This window comes from Coloeus monedula (genome assembly GCF_965178545.1).
Source record: "Coloeus monedula genome assembly, chromosome: 20".
In the NCBI taxonomy this organism is placed as follows: Eukaryota; Metazoa; Chordata; class Aves; order Passeriformes; family Corvidae; genus Coloeus; species Coloeus monedula.
Window position 1 is genome coordinate 9920883 of NC_138800.1, and position 21194 is coordinate 9942076.

Below are 21194 nucleotides of genomic sequence, written 5' to 3' on the forward strand. Positions count from 1 at the left end.
TGAGACAGGGCAGCAGCTGGAGCGTTCACACCACAGCCCAGATTCCATCTATCCATCCATCCAGGGCCCCACGAGGATGAGAGCACCCTGTGTGCTGGCAAGGTTGGAGCCAACAAGGCTCATCATCAACTGCTGAAGGCAGGAAGAAGCCACCTGTACTGGCCATTTACTGGGCAGGAGATGAGGCAGTAACTGGGCACCCAACCCCTCTGTGCCCTGAGGGGGGAGAAAAGGGAGACAGTCTCTGAACCCCATCTGCAGAAGATCCCATCAGAATTCCATGTGGCCTCATTCACTTTGTAGCAGCAAATGCTCCAGGCTCACCTGGAAGCTGCTGACACTTCCCAGCAGCTGGATGTGTTCACCAGGCTGCCAAGTCCTTCCCCACCCCACCAGAGCCCATCTCAGAGTCCCCAAAAGCGGGAAAGTCCACTGAGGTTAATTCGTAGTCGCAGTTGTCCCCACATGGATCGTCCAGGTCCTGCTCAGCTCGCCCTGTGCCCTTCCCTCACGTGGGATGTCACCATGCAGGGGACACGTGTCTGCCTGTCCTCCTGCACAGCAGAGCCCAGTGCTGCCTGACCAGTGTCCCTGCCAGGCCCAGGATTGGAATTCACTCATATAAAGGAAAAAGAGAAATACAAAACCAAAACCATCCTCAGCTCTGACCTTTACCATAAAAAAAAAAAAAAGGAGAAAGAGAAGATATTCAGGACCAATATATACAGATGGGGGAATTGCACTTAATTACAGTAGTTTACATCCATTGGACAAAATTTACTTCTTTTTTATATAAATCTCTATGTATAGGAGTGGGGAGGGGGGAGATGGAGCAGACTGTACCTGTATTTACAGTTTAATTGGCTCAGTTCAACAACACATGCAATTCCTCCCTCCAAACGCCAAGTAACAGACCCTGGTCCCTCTCAGTCCGCCTAGTGGAGGAGTATAACTTATATATGATCCATCTTCCCCTTCTACCAGTTCCCAGCACAGCTCGTGCCTTGTTCCTCGGGAGAGCCTCTTGGAAGGCAAATACTTCAGAAAAACAATCCCCAAGACACATCTTGGAAATACTGCGTGGAGGGAAGGAGAGGCAGGTCCCGGGTGGGCCCCGCGGCTCCGGGCTGGTCCCCGGCGGGCTCGGGAGGGCTGCGGGGAGCCTCGAGCCCCGGCTCCGTGTCGGGCTCCTCGCTGCTGGGCTGTGCTCGGGCAGGCGACTCCTGGGCTGTGAGCGCAGCTCGCCGGCGGGATGTTGTGGAAAATAAGATCCCGTTGCTATGTGCAAAGGCAGCGAGGTGTGGAGCATCACCAGGCTTGCAGGGGACACTGCGGAGGGAGAGAGAGCAGCACAGTGAGCGGCGGGGAGCGAGGCAGGAGGAGGAGGAGGTAGCGCTGCAAAGCATTCGGAGGCATCACCTCCTGCACTCCTTCGTGACCTTGGTGGTGCCCTGCTCAGCCCCGAGCCCTCCCTGGCACCCCTGTGGGGGAGGCAGGAAAACACTTTCTTAGCCAGCTATTGCCACCCCCTCCCAAAATAAAACAAACAAATAAATAAATAAATAAATAAAATAATAATAATAATAATAATAAAACCAATAATGGGGCCTGTTTGTGCCCAGGCTGTTGCAGAGATTGTGCCACGCAGCCCAGGAGCAGCCAGGCATGAGGCTGAGCTCGGCTGGAGTGGGAGCAGCACCGGGGGCTCATTGCTGATCCCCAGCATCGCTCTCACCTCCAGGGATGGAGCCGAGCAGCCCCCACTGCCACATCCATCCCACTGCAGAGGCCCCTTCTCCATCCCTCTCCATCCCCGGGGTCCCTGGTGGGCAGGGGGCTGGGGAGGGGGGTGACCTTGTGGGCTGGAGCGCACAGCAAACATCGTCAGGCGGAGATAAGGAGACGCCAGGAGCCTCCCGTGACATGTCATTAGGGACTGGCTGTGGCTATCAGGTGTTTGCCAACGTAATAAACATGGTGGCTTGGACTCAAGCGTTGTCAAAGGAACCGGGAGGTATTTGCCCCTTCCAGGTCTAATAACAACATCTGATAAGAGACCCACAGCAAGCGAGGGGAGAGCTGAGGGGTGACCAGGGACCTCCCCCAGCTCCATCCCCCCCGCAGGACCCAGAGCAGCCACCTCCACCACGGAACAGGTTTTGGGGCCTGGTGGGGGCTGCCTGCTTTATACCGAGGCAAAGTGTGGAGGAGCTAGGGCACAGCCCCTGGTAGCCCCAGTTGATGACAGAAATCCAAATCACCAAAAATATTCAGGTATTTGAGCAATCTTGGGGGGTAAGCAGCATTTATGGGGCCCCCATGGTGCGTCTGTCACACTTCATTCACCTCTGGCTAATGAAACCAGTAAGCTCCAAGAAAGAAATCCATGTCCAAATATAAATTTTTCCAGCTGTAGCTTGGGCTATGGTTGGTAGGAAAAGAGACCCTGGAGGCTGGGAGGGCTCTCTGTTGGACACAGGAGTCAGAGCATGCCCTGGTGCTTGCAGGATGTTTATCATGTATTGGGGGTACTGGGGAGGTGGGTGCCCCTTCACCGCAGCAGGTGAAGGGTCCTGGCCCCATATGCCCCCTCCTGAGCTGTGACAGCTCCTCCTGCTTTAATTAAAGTGCAAAAACGTGATGGAGGCAGAAACTCCCGGGAGCCCCAGCCCCGTGGGCAGCGCTGGTCAAGGTAGGGTGATCGCAGGGCCCAGGGCAGCGGGGATGGCCGGGCGCTATCTCCCTGCCAGGGACATTTCCTGTGTCCTGGGGCTCCCGCGGCCAGCCCGGCATCAAAGGCAGGAGAACTCGATTAATCAGGGGCAGTTCGGGCTGAGCGCGCAGCAGATGGGCCGATAAAGCTGCACGGAGGAAATGGAGCTCGGAGGGGCGGCCGTGCCTGAGTGGTCACCCTGAGACCTGCAAAGAGTGAGACCTGGGGGGGTGGTGTTCCTGACCCTTTCCCAAGCACCCCAAATCCCCCACGTCTGCCCTTTGCAGCCCCAGCCCCTTCCTTCACCCTCGGCAGGGGTCTCACAGCGATCCCAGGGGATCTCACAGCAATCCCACACTGTATTTACTCTGTGGTCATTGCAGACATTTTTTACCTGTCCCCTGTCAAACCTCGTGAAGAAAGTTTATCTGAATGCAAGTTCAAGGCTCTCTCTTATTTATCTAGCGATCAATAAGGGCCACATATTTCCCACAGTCCCCAGATCTGGCTCTCAGAAAGGGACTATTGTCTAAGGAAAACCTCACACACCTGATTTGAACCAGGATAAGTCCAGCCTTACACCTGCAGTGGGCAGATGATAAAGGTTTATGGGCTGGGGGAAGCTGGGGAGCCTTGGACTCCACTTGACTCCAAGCCCGGTCGATTCCCCTGGACACAGGCAGCAGAGCCTGCTTGGTTCTACCTTCTCAGCCCCAGTAGGATGCTCCCACTCTCATGGAGCTGCCCCAGGCATGAGCAGGGCCCAGCTGGTACCAGCAACTGTTAGACAAAATTGCCCAAATCCCCATCATGCCACCTGCAAGCAGGTGTTTTGGAGCCTGTGAAGGGGCCGGAATGGGATTCTCATCCTCAGCTTCCCACATGAGTGCAGCACAGGCAGCAGGATGGGATCTCTGCTACTCCCACCTCCAGCCCCATATCCGGAGGGGAAAAAGCTCCACTCCACCTTCACCCCCCACCCCGTGCCCCCTCAGCCACCTCTGTGGGGCCATTACCTGCTTACTGGAAGACATATTGGTGAGCGTGCTGATGCTGCTGGTGTCCGTCACCACCATGGCCGAGGGGAAGCGGGAGGTGTGGGAATACTGGGGAGGCTCCTGTTTGTGTGCATACACTGCAGAGAGGAAGGGCACAGCTCAGGGAAAAGCCACCCCCAGCCAGCAGGTCCAGGGATGGGAATGGGCAGCATGGAGACAGGGATGAGCTAAAACAAGCCAAGGGAAGAACCCAGCACTTCCCTGCAGGTCACTGCATTCCCAGGCAGCAGCTCACCCCCAGAAACCCGTGGGGACTGAGAGGCTGTGGCTGGACCAGACAGATGGAGCAGGGGAAGGAAGGGATGGGACGGGATGTGACCACCCCGCACTGCTGAGCATCCCACGAGCTGGAACCATGAGAGAGGGGCAGCAGCCAAGGGTGCCAGCTTGGGCAGGGGAGAGCAGAAGCTGATTTCCCATCTGAATTCATTTCCAGGGCCCTCCGCAGCTCCCGCTGAGCCTTACTGTGTGAGTTCTGCAGCTGGGTCACAGTGGCCATGAAGGGCTGCTGTGTCATGTGGCCGGGGGACTGCTGCATCAGCGGCTGCTGGTGTGGGCTGTGGAGCTGCTGGGAGAACTGGACCGGCTGCAGGGCTGCCAGGCTGCCGGCCACGCTGTTGATGACGGGGACACTCTGAGCCTGCGAGGTGTTCAGACCTGGGAGCAGGGAGAGAGCAGAGCAGGGATGTCAGCGCCGGCAGGAGCGGGCAGTGTCCCCTCCCTGGCACAGGGCAGGGCACAGAGGCCACCTCGGGGTGCACTTACTCTGGGCGATGGCCATGACTCCCGAGAGCGGCGTCATGATGAGGTTCTGGGACTGCTGCGGGTTGTGGTGGGACAGGCTGTGGATGTTGGTCAGGGTGCTCACTGGGGGCAGCCCGCCCCCCGACACCGAGAGCTGCTGGGAGCAAGGCAGGACAGGCACAGTCAGAGCACGGCCACGGGGTGCCCCAGCCCCCTCCTCCACTTCATGGGGACACTGGGGGATCAGCAGAGCCCCCTCCTCAGAGGGGAGCAGGCTGCAGTCCTGCTGGGGCTTCACCCCACACAGGCCCCATGGCCCCAGGGTGCAGACCCCAACTGCAGCACCTCAACTTCGTGTTAATAAACAGCAAAACAGCAGCAGGGAAGGACTTTGCTGGCACTGGCTTCCAGCTCCACTGGAGCATGGCACCGGGACATGGCACATCCCCAGCCTTTGCTGTTTTGTACCCCAAGTCCAAGCTCCAGCCCTCGGGGGCAGCTGAGGGCTCTCGACACTCATTAACTTCTAACAATTGTGCTTGTAGGGGAAAGTGGGACCTATAGACTCAGGAAGGTGAAGAAAAATGACAGAAAGCAGATTAAAAGGGCCTCATGGTGATGATCTTAGTCACCAACCTGGCAGGATGTTGGTGAGACAGGGCAGGTGTGCACAGCCAGAGTCAGTGCCCGGGGTTTCGGGCCAAAGTTTAGGGATCAGACAAAGGCACTTGGCATGTGCTGCGAGGACTGGAGCTGGTCCCCAGGACATGTAAGTGCCTTATTTCTTTAATTGCTGCCCCTTCCCCTAATCCCTGTCGTTAGCCCTCTTGCACTGAGCGATCCCCGCGGCCCTTCAGGTGACATTTCTGGACACCAGTTCCGAGCACCTTGTTTATTTTGCACATGTGAGCTGGAGATAGCAATTGAAACAAATCCATCAATAAATTCCAAAGCCCGGGAGTGACTCACATTTCCTGATCCGGTATTTTCCACTTTCAAAGTCCCTTCAAGGCCGGGTTACACCACACTCGGCTGCACAAGTCAAACAGCTCCCGGCAAGCACACGCGGCTCGCCAGCAGCCCCGGCTCCTCTCACGGGGTGTTTAGCCCCACAGCGCTGCACCTGGATTGTGCATGACTGGAAAAGACCCTCCAGGCACTGGACCCTCAGGGAAGACCCTCTGGCACTAACTCAGCTGAGGCAAACACTGGAGCATGAAAGAGTGAGCCACCAAAGATTTCTGGAGCCTCAGTAATGCTCTTTCCTGAAAGATGCAGCAACTTCCTTGGCAGCTCCTTGTTTCATGTGGGGCATTAAAGGCACATGTTTACTTACTAGAAACCACAGCCTACAGCATATTTCTATTAAATCACTTGCAAGCACCAGCTAGCCCTGCCTAGAGATCAGAGATAAGCTGGCAGAGCCGCGGTCCCGCGCGGTCCCCACGGCGCTGGGCAGTGTCTGTGCCACGGGGAGAACTCAGCAGGGCTCTTCTGCTGCACTTTAGCAAGTGGATTTTCCCGGTTTGATCTGCTCCCTTTCCTTCTGCCGTGCTGCCCAGCCCCTTCCAGGGGTCTCTGCCCCGGTCCCAGGAGCTGGCAGGGGGTGCTGGCATTGCCTCGTCCTTGGGGACCCCCCGCCCTGGGCACGCGGTGCTGCTGCCACCACCGCCTTTATCCCTGACTCATTTTATGGCTTCCAGGCTGAGGGTTATGAGGCTCAACACGCCCCTGAGGTGATCTGGGCGTGCTGGGGCAGAGGGAGTGGGCAGGGGGGGCTGGGGTGTCACTCTGCAATGTCCCCCCAGCGTGGCAGGGTGAGTGCCAGAGCCCGAGGGGCTGCAGGGAGACCCTCTCCAGCCAGAAGGAAAGGCACAATGAAACGGTGCCAGAGCTGAGGGAGGGGACAGTGAGCCCCTCCATGGCTACCCAGCTTTGCCAGGAGACCGACGGGATGGCCCAGGAGGGACAACCCTCTGAAAATGGAAGTGAAAACCGGGGAATAACCGGCTTGGCCCCGTCACCCAGTGCCATGTTTGACTTTCGATTTCAGCAGGAAAAGAAACTCCTCCCGGAAAAGCAGCAGCTGCACGCAAACCTCTGCCAGCCTGCCCCAGGGGCGGGCTGTGCTCTGCTATCACATCCCATCCCGTCCTGACCCGAACCCCTGTGCCCCCTCCTTGCCCTGCTCCTTCACCCACTCCTCCAGGGGCTTTGCACCAGGAAGGGGCACCCCGAGTGCTCGAGCCCTGCCACAGCCCTGCAGCACCAGCATGGGGACATGTCCTGCACCACAGGGATGCTGGTGTCACATCCCTGCTCCTGCCATGCTGACATTGACGGCTCTGCCCAGCAAAGCCCTGGCAGCAGAGCCCCAAGGACACGGCAAAGGGGATGGGGAGAGGCAGGAGCTGCAGGGCCAGAGCCAGCACGAGCAGCTTCAATCCCCTGGGTGATGCCCCGGGGCAAGAACGTCCCTGCTCGCAAGGAAAGCTCTTCCCCACCAAACCCCAAACTTGGAAGGGCTTAGGGAAAAAGTAATGAATGAGTATTTTATCAATACCATGTCATAGCAGGAGAAAGCAAACAGTGATCCACCCAGCGCGTTCAGCCTGCGATCAATGAACCCCCGGGCTCTGCCAGATCCATCTCGGAAAACACTCCGTGTCCCACCGGGAGCGCCGCCTCGCAGGCTGGCGGTGGGGACAGTGGCACCCTCTTCCCCCACAATGCCCCATTGTTCAGCCTGGGCCGCGTGTGAAACCCGGGGAAAGCGTGTTTGCTCTGCCCGCTGGGCCCTCTTATCTTATCAGCGCCGCCGCCACAATGGGCCAGGTGTACTCACCATTTTACCGTCGGGAGAGAGCAAACCGTGGCCCGGGTCCAGGCTGGCCGGGGAGACCTGCTGCAGGACGGCCTGGCTGGTGGTGACCATGGCACCGCTGCCGTGGTGGCTGATGGCCCCCGAGGACGCCGCCTCGCCGCTCGCCGCTTGGCTGTACCGGACCCCTGCAAAACACCGCCGGCGCTGGCATCACCCTCGGGCACCGGAGAGGTGTGCCAGGGCTGTGCCGACCCCCTCGGAGCCTCCAGCCCTCCCACGGTGTGTGGCACAAGGATGCAGACGTGCACAGGCTCCTAAATGACGCCCGTGAATGACGAACAGAAGCGAGAGCACTGAAAAGCGTGTCCCTTCCTCCAGCACCGCTTCCCAGCTTCTCCCTGACCCCATCTCCTGAAGTTACAGTGAGCAGCTCCCAGATCCATGGCTCCCACTGTTTTCTCAGCCCCTTCTGCATCCGATTCCCTCTCGACACTCTCTCCACAAGTGTATGATTAACAGGGCACCACAGCAAGGCAGAGGGACCAGACACACACCAACCCCCAGAGCAGACCCCAGCCCTCCACTGCCCTGGAGTGAAATCTGGCCTGAGCACAGGCCTTCTATATAAATATATTTAATTTGGCTGAAGCAGCCTGCACTGATAACCATATGATCAGCCATGTGTCATGGAAAGGCATCTGCAGATCACAAATAATTAACTGAGGAAAACCCATGGGAAACAAAAGTGTCTTTTACGGGGCTGCCTTGACAACTACGGTGAAAAGCCATTTATTAGGAGGAGTCCAGCCCTGTGCTCCCAACCAGATTTACTGAACTGCTGTGGGAGTGGATGATGGACGGACAAACCACGGCTCTCCTGGGAAAAAAACCCATGGTGGCAAAGCCCATCTTGCCAGCCACCGTGAGCATCATCCACCTGTGACCCCCAGCCACTGCACAAGGGCACTGGGGACACCTCCTCCAAATGACCATCACAGGGGAGGTTCAGCCCATGGCTGGCTCGGTGAAGGATGCTCTAAGGGCTACTCTGAATTTAATCTCTGAACCAAGGAAAAGCAAAGAAATAAAAACTGGAGTCCAGGAGTTCCACCAGCTCCAAAATCATCTGCCCAAGCACAGACCCACCCAGCCCCTCCACCAAAACCACAACACAGTCACTCCCTAATCGCCTCCAAATTTTCCCCATCAGCTGGTCAAACACGTCCCACAGATAGGAATCTCCTCACGATGTCTGGTTCCTGATCATTTCCCAGCAAACCCCTTTATCCCTGATAATAAAAGAATGTCCTCTGGCAGGTGGATATTTGCCGGCCCGAGTGGACGTCCCTGCCATGAACAGGGTAAACATTACTCAACCCGGGCACTGTCACACACATTCTTCCCGCGGCCCCGGCCCCGAGCAGAGGGTGCTTCACTCTGGGCCGGGATCCCGGCGCTGCTTAAACAATGGGAGGGGAGATAAAATAAAGCCCTTTCTTCTGGGCGCGATCTGAGAGATAGACGAGAGCGCAGACGGCTCCTCTCGCAAAGGAAATCAGAGTTTCTGCAGTCCTCAAGCTCTTCTGGGTTCAGTAAGAACAAAACACAAAGTCCATTTTAAATGCAAAATCATGCCCTATCCAGCTGAGGGGGTGGTAACTCATGAGCCGAGCCACCCAAAGCTGTGAAGTTGGCTTTAAAACACACAGGAGGTTAAATGCTGATTTTCAAGCTCTTCCTTGAAACCCCAAGGACAAGACGTTGATTGTTTGAGGAACAATAACCAGCGCCGAGATTCCCTGATAGGCGGGGGACTGAGGTTTTGGGTCTCTAGATAAAACCACTGAAGACTCTGTGTCTTGATGAAGAGTCTTGATGAAGATTAACTCTCCCCAGGAGAGCGAGGCTGGGCTTTGGGGCTGGTGACAGTGGTGCCACTCCCCAGCCCCACCAAGGACCCTGCTCAGAAACCACTTGCTGGGCAGGGAGAAGCCTTCTGCCAGGGCTTCCTTTAGGAAGCATCTATCCTCACTGGGTTTCCCCCATTCCCACAATGGGAGGGGTGTCATTATTTATGTGTCCCCAGGGCTGGGATGGATTTGGGAAGGTCAGATCATCAATATTGGGAAGCCACTACAAGGCACCACGGCTGTCGTCGCTGCTGTAACACATGGAGCTTCCTGATGACGGGGATGCCTTTCCTCAGCTCCCCAGGCCTCCCTCAGTCACTGAACCCTGGGATCCAGCCCTCCCCTGGCAGCACAACCACTGGGCCCTCCCCATGGCACCCCCACATCTGGGGTGAATGCATGGGGACAGCTCCAGCTGCTGGCACCGGGACTGAAGGATTCCTCCCAGAGCGAGCTGGGGGCTTTGGCATCCAGGGTTTATGAGCTGGGCCCAGACAGCCATCAGAGCCCCACACAACAGTTCTCCCGCTGCTCTCCTGTGCCTCCACAGCTGGAAGCAGCCCTTGTGCAAAGGGATTTATTCCCCCTCAGTCTCTTCCCGTGGCTGCTCAGGAGAGGAGCCTGGATGGGGATCACCAGGAATGGGTCTGGCTGTGGAGCCTTCCCTCCTCAAGGCTTTTTTTTTTTTAACTGGAGCTAAAGCCATAATATAAAAGTCTGTTTATGGGATGGGCCATTGTGTGGCCCCCGAGCTGCACAGGCTGTGAAATGTTTTACTGCTTTCCCCTGCCCCAGACGAGCCGCAGGGTCCGGCTCCCGTAGCCTTAACCCTGTTCCAGCCGACGGACGGGGACAGCAGCGTGACACCCGCAGGGCAGGGGGGTCCTGTGCACCCACAGCTTTCCACAGACAGCCCCAGCACCTCCTGACTTCCCTGCTGCCATCCTCACCTCCAGCATCTGCCCCTTCCCCCAGCTCCAGGCTGCACTTCTGCCCCAAGCTTCACCAGTGTCCTGCACATCACCAGCAATGCCAAACCCCAGAACAGACCCCAAAAAATCACCAGTGAGTGATCTGGTGGCAGCAGGGATTCAGCTCTGGCTCTGCCTGACGCCCCAGGATGCAGCCACCAGTGTGGACCAGGGTGTGAAGGTGAGGTGAGAAAGGCAAAGTGTAATTTTTTGGGGTCACGCTGGACTCAGTGATGCTCCACCCATTGACACCATGGACAACCAGGTCGCTGATGGGACAATTTCATGCTCCCAAAATTCAGGTCCAGGAAGCACCAAGGGCAGCTCTGAGTTTTGGGCTGCCACTCAAATTGTCCCTAAAGTGTTAATCTTGCTCAGTTACAGAGGTGCATAGTTTATATCCATTATAAACCCGTTTATGGGGACTAGACCCTCCCATTTCGCTGCTGTCATAAAGTTCTAATTACCCCCATAAAACAGGGAAAAGCTCCTAACAGTGCACTGTACCCACCGAGCCCCACAATGCCCCCGACAGTAAAATATTACAACTGCTGGCACTGGGTCCCAGTCAGAACCAGCACCCCAAGGAACACCAGGGAGGATCCAGGTATAAACCGGGGTACCCCTGGAGAGAGGGTTTACTGATGGGCTCTGCTTTAAAGGAAAGTTAAAGCACTTAAATTGCCCTTTGCGTTTTAGGAAGAATCTCAGGGGTGGCACTGGGTTATTTTTATGTTTATCTCCATCTGTAGAGATATCAAAATGTGTATATATATATATATATATATAAGTAATGCATTTTAATATATATGTATATAAATGTGATTGCTCTGATATCACTCTGCTACTCTGATATTTGCAGAGCAGGGATGGATGGATGGATGGATGGATGGATGGATGGATGGATCACACCCTGACCCCCATGGGCGTGGAGCCCCCCAGGACAGGCTGGAGGCGATGCTGTGGGGCCGGGGCACTGCGGGTGCGCCGGGCGGGCGGGCGGCCCTTTGTATGCAGGGCGGGAGCGGGGGCGGGCAGTGCTTCCCCTAATCTCATCAATGGCCCGATTGTCTTCGGGGCTCTTGAAGATAAAAATGGCATAAGCCAGAGTCTACGGCATGGCACCGAGATAAAGCCCCGAGTGACCTTCAAATCAAACAGGGAACCAAGATCGCTGATAAAACCCAGAGTAAGGGAAAAGTCCAGCCTCGGAGAGGAGCCTCCGAGATAGAAAGGCTTTAAGCATTTACCTCCAAATAGTTAAAAACTACAGCTCGAGGCCTGACAGATGGGTCCCCAAGAAGAGACCAGAGGATGTTTGACTTTTACAGCTCTCATCGCTGCCCCGCTGTCATTCCGCCCTTTTGCAAGACCCCATTGATGTCCCAAGGAGAGGCGATCCCTCTTTGTCCACGGGCACGGGAGAGGTTTGCAGCTGCCCCACAGCTCCAGCCCCATCGTTTCCTGCCGGGGACGTCACGGGGGCCGGGCAGGGCAGGGGCAGTGTCCCAGCATCGTCATTAAGCTGTTAAGGCATTGAGCGGCCCAGACGCCGCCGCAGCGGGGCAAGGACAGTTCAAATCCCAGCATGGACAGCCAGGATGGGGTCAGCCAGGCAGCACAGCCAGCACCGAAGGTGCCCCACCAGGAGTGGATCCCCAAACACCTCTTGGAGGAGGTTCCAGCAGCGATGGACCCGGTGGTGTTTTGGGAGCCGGAAGCCTCTCGGACCCAGCTTGGCTCAAGCACCCTGTGGCAACCATGGCTGAGCTCCATCCCTGCCTGTTGCCCCCCAAATCAGCCCTAAAACCCCACAGTGTCCCTTGCTGCGCCCATCTCCTCCTCCTCAGGATGGATACGAGCACCGACCGCCACGAAATTCCCGCAGCCAAGCCCTCCTGACCCCTCCGGAGGGGCCCTTCCCTGCAGCCATCACTCCTGCCCGGCTCAAAAGCCCCTCGGAATGGGCTGTCACCGGCCCTATAGCCACGGCCGGCCCCTGCTGGCACCGCTCCGACGGGAAAATAAAGGTTGGGGCTTAACGGCCCCGCAGCCCCAAGATAAATGCCCGCGGTTACAGTAATTGCTGTCCCCTAATAGAAGAAAACAAAGGCTCTCGGGGGGTGCCCCATGTGCGCTGGCAGGCCGGGGGCACATCAAAGGCAGCGGGGTTCGTTCAAAGCCCCGGCTTAATTGTCAATTAAGCATGCACGGGGGACAACGCCGTGACAATGCGGGGCTGCATGCTGGTGGGGCATTGTGAAGCCTGCCGCGACACCGAAAACAGCTGATTCTGCTGACAATGTGCTTGTAGGGCACCTTGTAAGCAATCAGCCGCTGACAGCAGGGCAAACGTCCTCCCCGTCCCCGCCATTGTGCGGGGCATTCCTGGGGCAGGGTCACATTTTGGTCACCGCTGGCCGGTCCCCGGGATGCTGCCGATTCCTCCCAGGGCCAGGAGCTGCCCACCCACATCCCCGGGTACCCCTCGGGGGCTGCCACCGCCTGCCAACACCTGAGGACTGGTGTCCAGCCACCCGCTGGCAGCGTCCCCAGTCCTGTCCCCAGGCACCTTGCCCTTCCCGCGGGGACTCTCCGCCACACGGGTTCCTTTCGATTTGCCTTTGTAACGAGCTGGGTGTGTGTTAAGAGCCGGGCAGGGTCATTTCCAGGAGGCGGCTGGTTCCAGCCTCCCCGACCAAGCTGTGCCGGTGCCGGGGCTGTGTCCGAGGGGGACGAGGGGCAGCCGGGACGCAGCCTGCACCCCCAGCAGCTTTCCTCATCCACCTCCCTCCACTCCGGCATGGGGATGGTGCAGAGTCCTGCACCCAGCCCGGGGTATCTCCAGCCCTGCAGCGAGGCCAGGACACACTGCCTGCCACACCTTCCCACGGGCAGTGCTCCCCAGTGCGCTGCATCCCAAGGACTGGCATCGGCACAACACGGCAGGCACAGGGCAGCTCCTCCTGCCCTGCTGGGCACAGCCTCTCCCTGCCCAGCCGAGCCCACACGGAACTCCCGTGAGTTAAACCAATCAAGCAAACACTGATTTATCCTCAGCGTGACGGAAACCCAGCCCTCACCATGTGGCTCGCCTGGCCATAACACTGCAGTGACAGCACGTGCTCCTCTCCATCACCATCCCCATCCCTCCCTGAGGCTGCAGCAGGGACCAGGGTGAGCATCCTCTCCCTGTGTGCGCAGCCCCGCGGGCTCAGCATCCCCATCCCCAGCCAAGCTCTGCCATCACCCCCCGAGCACCCTCGGCGAGGCTTACCTGGCATTTTGCTGGGAGGGGAGGCGCTGGGCTGGTTGTGGTGCGGGGAGCCATGGGACAGCAGCAGGTTCATGCTGTGCGGGGGCTGGCCCGAGCTGTAGGCGTCCATGGCCAGTTTCTGGCGGAAAGCCTCCTCCTTCCGCCGGTTGGCGAACCAGTTGTAGACACGGACCTCCGTCACCAGGTTGGAGCCCAGCCCGTGCGCCTTGGAGGGGGACACTCCTCGCTGCAGACACTCGGCCCTGCACGTGCAAGGGGACACGTTGGAGCAAGGGTGAGCCTGGGGGTAAGCAGGGGGCTTGGGATGACAGCAAATCTGGGGGAGTTTCAGCCCTTCCTATGAGCCCACCTGCTCTCTTCAACTACAGCCATGCTGTAAAGGCCATCCCCACTCCCTCTGGTATTGCTGGAACGCTGCAGCATCCCTGCGGTATCCCCACTGTATCCCTGCATCATCCTTGCAGCATCCCCATCACATCCCTGCCCTAGCACAGAGCTCACTCTGCCCCAAACATCACCCAGATGGGGAAAACACGGCAAGGAGAGGCCTGGCAGCTCGGCAAAGCTGTGCCATGAGCCAGGAGCTGGGGTGGTGAGCTGGCAGCCCAGCACCTCCCACAGCTTTCGGAAGGAAGGCTGAGGCTGTGGGGCAGGGGAGGCAGCACTGGCTGTGTGGGACAGCCATTACCTGTTGCACTCCTCCACCAGAGTCTCACGCTCCTCCTTGCTGGGGTTCTTCTGGCGCTCGTAGGCTTGGTACAAGATTTGCTGGGAGGCCGGCCCCCACTTGAACCGATTGCGCCGCATCTTCTTGCTGGGGGTTTCAGAGCAGGCGTCGTCGAGCTGGGCAGCCCCCTGGTTCTGCTGATTGAACTCTGGAAAGAGAAACAGCAGCTGATCCTGACTGCCTTTGTCTGTCATATTTCCACAACCCTGGACTGTCTGGTTGAACTCTGAAAGAGAAAGGAGCAGACGTGAGCTGGCCTGTAGCCGCCGCTCGGAGTCACTGTCCCGCGCGGAGGTGGCCCCCCCGTGTCCCCTCCCGCAGCACCCCAAGCCCATGGCAGCCTTTGGAGCAAGCCAGGTGCTCCCTGCCACCCATCCCGGGAAGGGGCCAGCCCATTGCCATCCCTGTTTAATGGGGAGGCACATGCAGGGCATGCGTATGGCCATGCATATTCATGGACAGGGCCCCTGCCAGCCTGCACTTGTTTTGGGAGGATTTTTCCAAGCAAGGAGCTGGGCAGGACGACTGCAAAGCCCCCCGAGAGGGTCCCCCTCTCTGCTCACCCACAGCTCCCCTCCCACTCCCATCCCGGCGTGGTGGGACGCCGGCCCCGTGCCCGGGGCGGGCAGCACCAGAGGTGACCTTCGGCGGCCGCCTCAGCCCCGGCGCTTGTCACCACGGCAGTAAAGGGAGATTAATGGGAGGGTTTTATTATTCCCACTTTTGCAGGGGAATTCTCCCTCTTTTTATAATGGCTTTTCCCCCCGTGACGGGGGGGAAACACAGGGCAAGGCTGGAGCAGGCTCTGTTTGCTCTAACATCTCAAGGTGTGCTTTCAGAGCAATGGCATTTGGTGCTAAACCCTTTTCTGCACTTCCCATCTGCTGGATTTTGCATCCTTTTGGAGGAGGGAGGCAGAGCCCTTCCCTGGGGGGTGTCAGTGCCTCTCAGGGCTGCTTTGAGCTCAACGGGACAGATCCTAGGGCAGGGAACAGCGAGAGAGAGGCACACAAGAATAGTCTGTGTTCTTGGTCAAAATCATCTGCATTTTAAACAGCACAGACTGCCCCAAACCCTGCTACAGACAGCAGCAATTCAGGGGGCTTTAATATTCTCTCTCTACATTTTTTGCTCTTAGTTGAAAAAAATGAGCAGCCTTAGAAATAAAAACGAAAAGGGGCAAAGGTGGGAAAGGCACCTAATTGTGAGCCATCATTAATTGCTTTCCCAGCTCTAACTAATACAAACACCCTGAAATTCAGCTGTGTGGGTGAGCCAGGGGGAACCCTGCCACCAAGAGGGGCTCTCACCCGGCTTTCCTGCGCCTTAAATTAATTTTACTTGGAAAAATGTTTTGGGGAGACGCTACACAGCTGGAGTCCGGGGGCTGTGCTGGTACCCAGGGGCAGGACAGGGACACAGGGACCCCTCTCCCCACCACCGTCCCCAGAGGCGAGCGCTGCCGCGGGTACTTACGCCGGAGGATCTCCCGCTGCTTGCGGACGTACCACGTGTACAGGGCAGCTCTCTTCTGGGTCTTCATGGGGGTGCCCTTGTTGAGGTGCTGGGAGAGGTGGGACTGGTTGAGGCCGGTGACATCCACCACCTCCCTCTGCGGGATGTTGTGCTGCTGCATGTACCCCTTGATCATCTTCGCTGCCCGCCACGGGTCCTCGCTGCAGGAAGGGAAATCAAGAGTTAATATCTGCTGCCAGGGAAAAGCCCCCAGTATTTGTTTCTTCCCATAATGGAAACTCTTCACTACTGTTACTATCATTATTATAACTATTTTTATTATTATTACTATTTCAGAAGGACACAAGATCCTTTGAGCGTCTATTTTTCTCCAGGCCCCCAAAACAGCCGTGTCCCACCCCAGGGCTGGTGGGATGGGGGCTCACACCCACCCCGGGGGTTGCCAGCCAGACTGTTCTCCCAGGGAGGGAGAAGCAGAGGATCCCGGTGTCCTGGTGGGACACACCAAGGTCTCATTAATGCCAGTAAAGCTCCTCCAGATCCTCCACGGAGAAGCACAGCCCGTCCGTGAACTGCTGCGGCTGCGTTCAGCGCGAGTTCTCCCTTGGAAGATACACACACGCCATGGGATCCACACACGGATGGGGATGGGACGCCCATCCTGGTCTCTTAATGAAGAAAGAGAAGTGCTGGGGATGCTTTTCCTGCCCCTGCTCACGGGTGCAGCACCTGCACTGTGCCCCATGCCCCCAGGATCGGCAGTGGCTGGCAGGGACCCCTGCACGGCCACCAAGCCCCACCTGCGGCGTTTGCTGTGTAGCTTCTTCCTTCCATTCCCGCAGGGATAATGATCTGAAAATCTCAATATCCCCTTAAAAGAGACCCTATTCCCTCACTCCCACAGCTGTGCACGCATTGACCATATGTGAAAGGGTGAGAAGCCAAGGTCAAACCAGGCACACAAACCCCAACGAGTCCCCAAATGCAAAACCGAAACCAAAAACCCCAAAAATGTTGACTCATTCCTGATTATTATTCAACACTTGATCCTGTAGGATCTAGGGTAAATGACTCTTCTTTAAATCACATTACTTTTGTCCTTGGAGTAGCTGAGGCTGATTTAGGGAACAAATAAAATTACAGCTGAAAATCCAAATGCTGTCTGTGGCCTTTAGCTCTATCGAATGCCCAGTGTGCCAGCAGGCTGGGCCCACACACCTGTGCTGTATCCAAGACCCCTGGGTTTATTCTGGGCTAGAAGGAAGCATTTTAGCGCTGAAAAATCGGCGTGAGCCCAGACCTGGTCACAGTCCTGCACTCAAATAATGCGATCCCCCAACGCCGCGCTTGGAGCGACCGTCCGACTGCTTTCCCAATTCATTACTTATTTTGGATCCTTCAACTTGTCAAGTGGAGGAAGAAAAAACAAAAAAAGCCCAACAAGTAGATTTCTTACTTTTTGTCCTGAATGCAGCTTGAAAACAAAGCTGGTTGGATCCACGGCAAAAGTACCGGAGCAGAGCCAAGCGGGGCTTTGTCACACCCCGGGAAGGAGCCACGGAGCCTTCCTGGAGTCACTGAGCCTGTGTCCAACCCTGCATCCTCCAGGCAGGGGAACCCCGCTGTACACAGGGGGTCCTTTCCATGCCATGGTTCCCAGGAGAAGGTGGGAAGGAAGGAGAAGGATGTGGAGAAAACGTCCTTCCCAGCGGCACTGGGCAAAGCCGCCGCGCCCGGGCTGAGGGGCTCGGGCAGACCTTTGTCACAAGCGGTTCATGTCACCTAACTGATCCCACTAATTACTGATTAATAACAAGTTAATGAAACAGAGCTCATTATCATTTCTAAGAGCGGTTTGGTTCACCACCGAGCCTGGGGCAGCGTTTTCTCAGAGTGAAACCGTGAGCCAGTGAATCAGAGAACACTTGGAAAATGTCAAAGGAGTGACTCGCAGGCTACAGGCGAGATTTTGGAATTCAAATAAAATTTGGCAACGTTTTGGCTGGAAAAATACCTGAGAATTAGCAAAAAAAAGGCCCAGAATTTCCCTCCATTTAATTATTTTTAAAAAGGCTTCACCTTGATATTTCCAACGTGTTTCACACTTACACTTTCAAAACAATTATTCAGCTCTTAATTTCTGAGCAGTGACTTTTCCTTTACAAATCAACTTGACCGTATTCAAAAGGGTTAAACAACCTGAAACCAAACCCAAACATTTTGTTTCATGTTAAACAAAATGTTTGGACTTGACCCAAAAATGAAACGTTTGAGTGTTTGTTTGCCCTCTTTTTTTTTCCTTTCTTTTTTGGTAACCTAAAAAGCCAGAGAGGAAAACCTTTTGAGTCAACACCAGCCCTTTTTCTTTGATTCTGTCACCAAAATGAAATAAAACCAACATTAATTGTCCAATCTTCAACACGACTTTACTTACAAACAAAACCAAAACCCTGACCCAGCCCAGGAGTGCTTTCTAATACTGGAAAACCAGTTTATTGCCCTGGCTCCACAATCCTTCTCCACCAAAATCATGGAAAGGTGGGTTTTTCTTGTACAAAATTAGCCCCACAAAGCCTGGCTGCCAATGCTGCCCAAGAAAGAGCCGTTTCCCCACTCAGTCTCACACACAGGCAGGGGGCCAAAGCCTGTTCCTCTTCTCAGCGATTCTCAGACCAGCGCACCCATTTTGTCAGCCTCAAATCCAGGTAAATACACTCCACATCCTCAGAGAAATATGCCAAGAATTTATACAGATGGATTATAAACCTAGCTCCCTGCAGAAAAGACGTCCCTGGCCAGCATCTCCCTGCACACCAGGGCATCGGCTGCACCCACACTCCCCACACATTTGGGGGTGGCTTTGCTGGGTCCCCAGGCCTGGAGGTTTTCCCCAAGTCCCCAGCCCATGGATGGGATCTGGGTGCTCCTGGCATTTGTTATTTGCCTGAGTGGGGTCTGGGTGAGCCCTGGCAGGCAGGATGGGGCAGGGAGGGAGCCATGGGCTGTCTCTCCCAGAGCTGGGCTCTCCGTGCCACCGCCCAGGGTGAACCCACGGGGACCACGGCACCCTCCACTCCATGGGTGGGCAGCAAAGCCCAGACCACGGTCCTGGAGAGCTGCAGGGCTGAGCACCCCCAGGGGTGTGGGAATAGCCCGAGAGTGAGCCTGTCCTGGGGTCAGGACACCAGGGGAGCAGGAGAAGAGGGGGTTCAGCCCCCAAGCACGGCCGCAGTCGGTGTCTCCCGACTCCCCTACCCGCTCCCTCTCCAAGTACAAAGGCCTCTCTTAGTGCAAACACGAGCTCTTTGCAAAGGCTCCTCAGGGACATGTGCCCGCTCTTGTTTGCACCCAAGGCAAACTTTGCACGGAAACACCTGTGGGAGCACAGTGATCCCGGGGCTCAGCCTGCTCGGCACCCCCGGCCACCCCGGGGATGGATGTGGCCAGCAAGGAGGGCACAGGGGACAGGTGGGAGCACGCAGGGGTGCAGGACTCCGTGGCAAGCAGGAGGGGTGGGAACCCATCAAGAAAGGTCTGCGATGGATCCTCCCTCACACGGAGCCCCTGTGGCACCCGAGGGGCCCCAGCCTGGGCAGGCGCGGGTGACACTGCCCCGTCCCCAAACGGCACCGTCTGCCCTGCTGGTGCCGGGGCAGGACCGGAGCACGTCGCTACCGCGGCCCAGGGATGTCGGGGGGGACTGGGGGCCGCCCCTGGGCTCTGCAGGCTGGCAGAGGGCACGGGCACACACGGGCGGCGGCACCGGGGCCGCGCTTCGGGTACGGCGCCGGGCATCGCCACAGGCACCAGACCGGCAGCGCACAACGGGGGAACACGGACGGACCCCGAGGCGTCCCCGCCGCCCTCGGGGTGTCCCCGCGGGGCTCCCACCTGCTCGCACCGGCCCCGCGGCCGCGGGAGAGGCGGCGGCCGCCGCTTCCCCGGGGCTCCGGAGCGGGGTCGGTGCCACCCGCGCCCCCAAGGGCCGGGGCAGCGCTGCCCGCCGAGCCCGGGACTGCCCCGTTCGGACCGGCCCGGCCCGGCTCGGCTCGGAGCGGAGCCGCATCTCGGGACGGGCCGGAGAGGAGCCGCCGCCGTCGGGGGTTCCCTCCTCCTTCCCCGCTGCCGGTCCGCTTTACAACCCCTGCAATGAATAACCCGCCGGCCCGATCGCCCTGATCGCGGCCCTTTGTGTATCTTTCTGTTGATGATTTATAGAAATAAATTAATAACGCCCCGGGCTCCACGTGGTGCGGTTTATGTTTGAGCCGCCGGCGCGGAGGGACGGAGCCGGCGGCCGGTCCGAGCCCCCACGGCCCCGGCACCGCCGGCCCTGCCGCGGCCCCGACGGGACGGGGGGACACGGCCGCCGGGCTCCGGCTTCCCCCTGCCCGCTCCCCTCCGCCGCGGGGTCTCCGCCACCGCCGGGCAAGGGAGCACCAGGACCCGCCACCGGGACTGACCGCGGGGCGGGCAGGGAGCACCGGGACCCGCCACCGGGTGGGACACACCGAGCAGGGAGCGCCGGGACTGACCGAGGGGCGGGCAGGGAGCGCCGGGACCCGACACGGGGTTCGACACACCGGGAACGGCCCCCGGGCAGGGCGCTTGGTGCCGGGGCCGTCGGACCGAGCGCCTGCGGGCGGACCCCGGCGCGCCGCGGGGTGAGCCGGGTGCCGGTACCTGATCATCCTCTCCACCTCTGCCCGCTGCTCCACGGCCTCCTCCGTGTTGAGCGACTGCAGCTCCCGGAGGATCTGCGGCGTGTCAAAGTCGTCGCCGTCCTCGGAGCCCTCGTCGCCCGAGAGCTTGCCCTTGCCGTGCCCGTTGGCCAGCGGCGGGAGTGCGGCCCTGCCGTCGGGGGGCCCGCCGGGAGACAGCGGAAGGCTCTCCAGCTTGACGCCGAAGCCGGCGGCGGGCACCATGTCCTCCAGGGCGCGGATCAGCCCCTCCTTGGTGGCCCCGGAGCTGAGCAGGGCGCCCAGCAGCTCCCGTTGCAGGGCGCTCAGCTGGGACACCATCCTCCCGGGGCCGCGGCGCGCCCGCCGCTCGCCTCCCTCCTCCCCGCTCCGCCCCGGCCGCGGCTGCTGCGGGCCGCGGGCCGCGCTCTACCAAGCCATGACCGCCACCATAAGGCATTATACCTTATGCAAATCAGCGCCAAGGCCTCTCCTCCGGCCCCCGCCCCGGCCCGGCACGGCTCGGCCCGGCCCTTAGCGCCCGCCGGGGCGGACTTTGCCTCGCGGCCGGCGGGAGGCCCCGGGGGAGCGGCGGGGGCAGCGCCGGGCGGGACGGCGCGCACGGGACGGTGGCTCCGAGCGCCCCGGACCCGGCTGCCGTCGGGGGTCCCGCTGCCGGTGGCACCCTGGGAAGGGAACACCTTCCTCTGCCCGCGCCCCCAGGGCCAAGCGACGACCCCCGGTGGGTTCGGCTCCCTCGGGCGCTGTGCCCCACGCTGGAAGGGGGCGAAGCTGAGAAGCCCTGCATGTCTTAT

At 58.5% G+C, this 21194-nt stretch overlaps 1 protein-coding gene across 2 annotated transcripts; it reads right to left on the bottom strand.

Annotated features, from left to right (window-relative positions):
• Positions 1–1308: 1308 nt before the first annotated feature.
• Positions 1309–20721, bottom strand: HNF1B (HNF1 homeobox B; the record flags this gene model as incomplete). Of its 2 annotated transcripts, none has more annotated exons than XM_082294667.1 (9): positions 1309–1329; positions 3730–3848; positions 4237–4428; positions 4537–4669; positions 7361–7524; positions 13498–13739; positions 14186–14372; positions 15701–15900; positions 20384–20721. In XM_082294667.1, the coding sequence occupies 9 exons, from the start codon at positions 20719–20721 to the stop codon at positions 1309–1311; spliced, it is 1596 nt and encodes a 531-aa protein (XP_082150793.1). The 2 variants fall into 2 exon arrangements, with proteins under 2 accessions (XP_082150793.1, XP_082150792.1); XM_082294666.1 differs by having other exon boundaries at positions 14186–14450.
• Between the last annotated feature and the right edge of the window lie 473 nt (positions 20722–21194).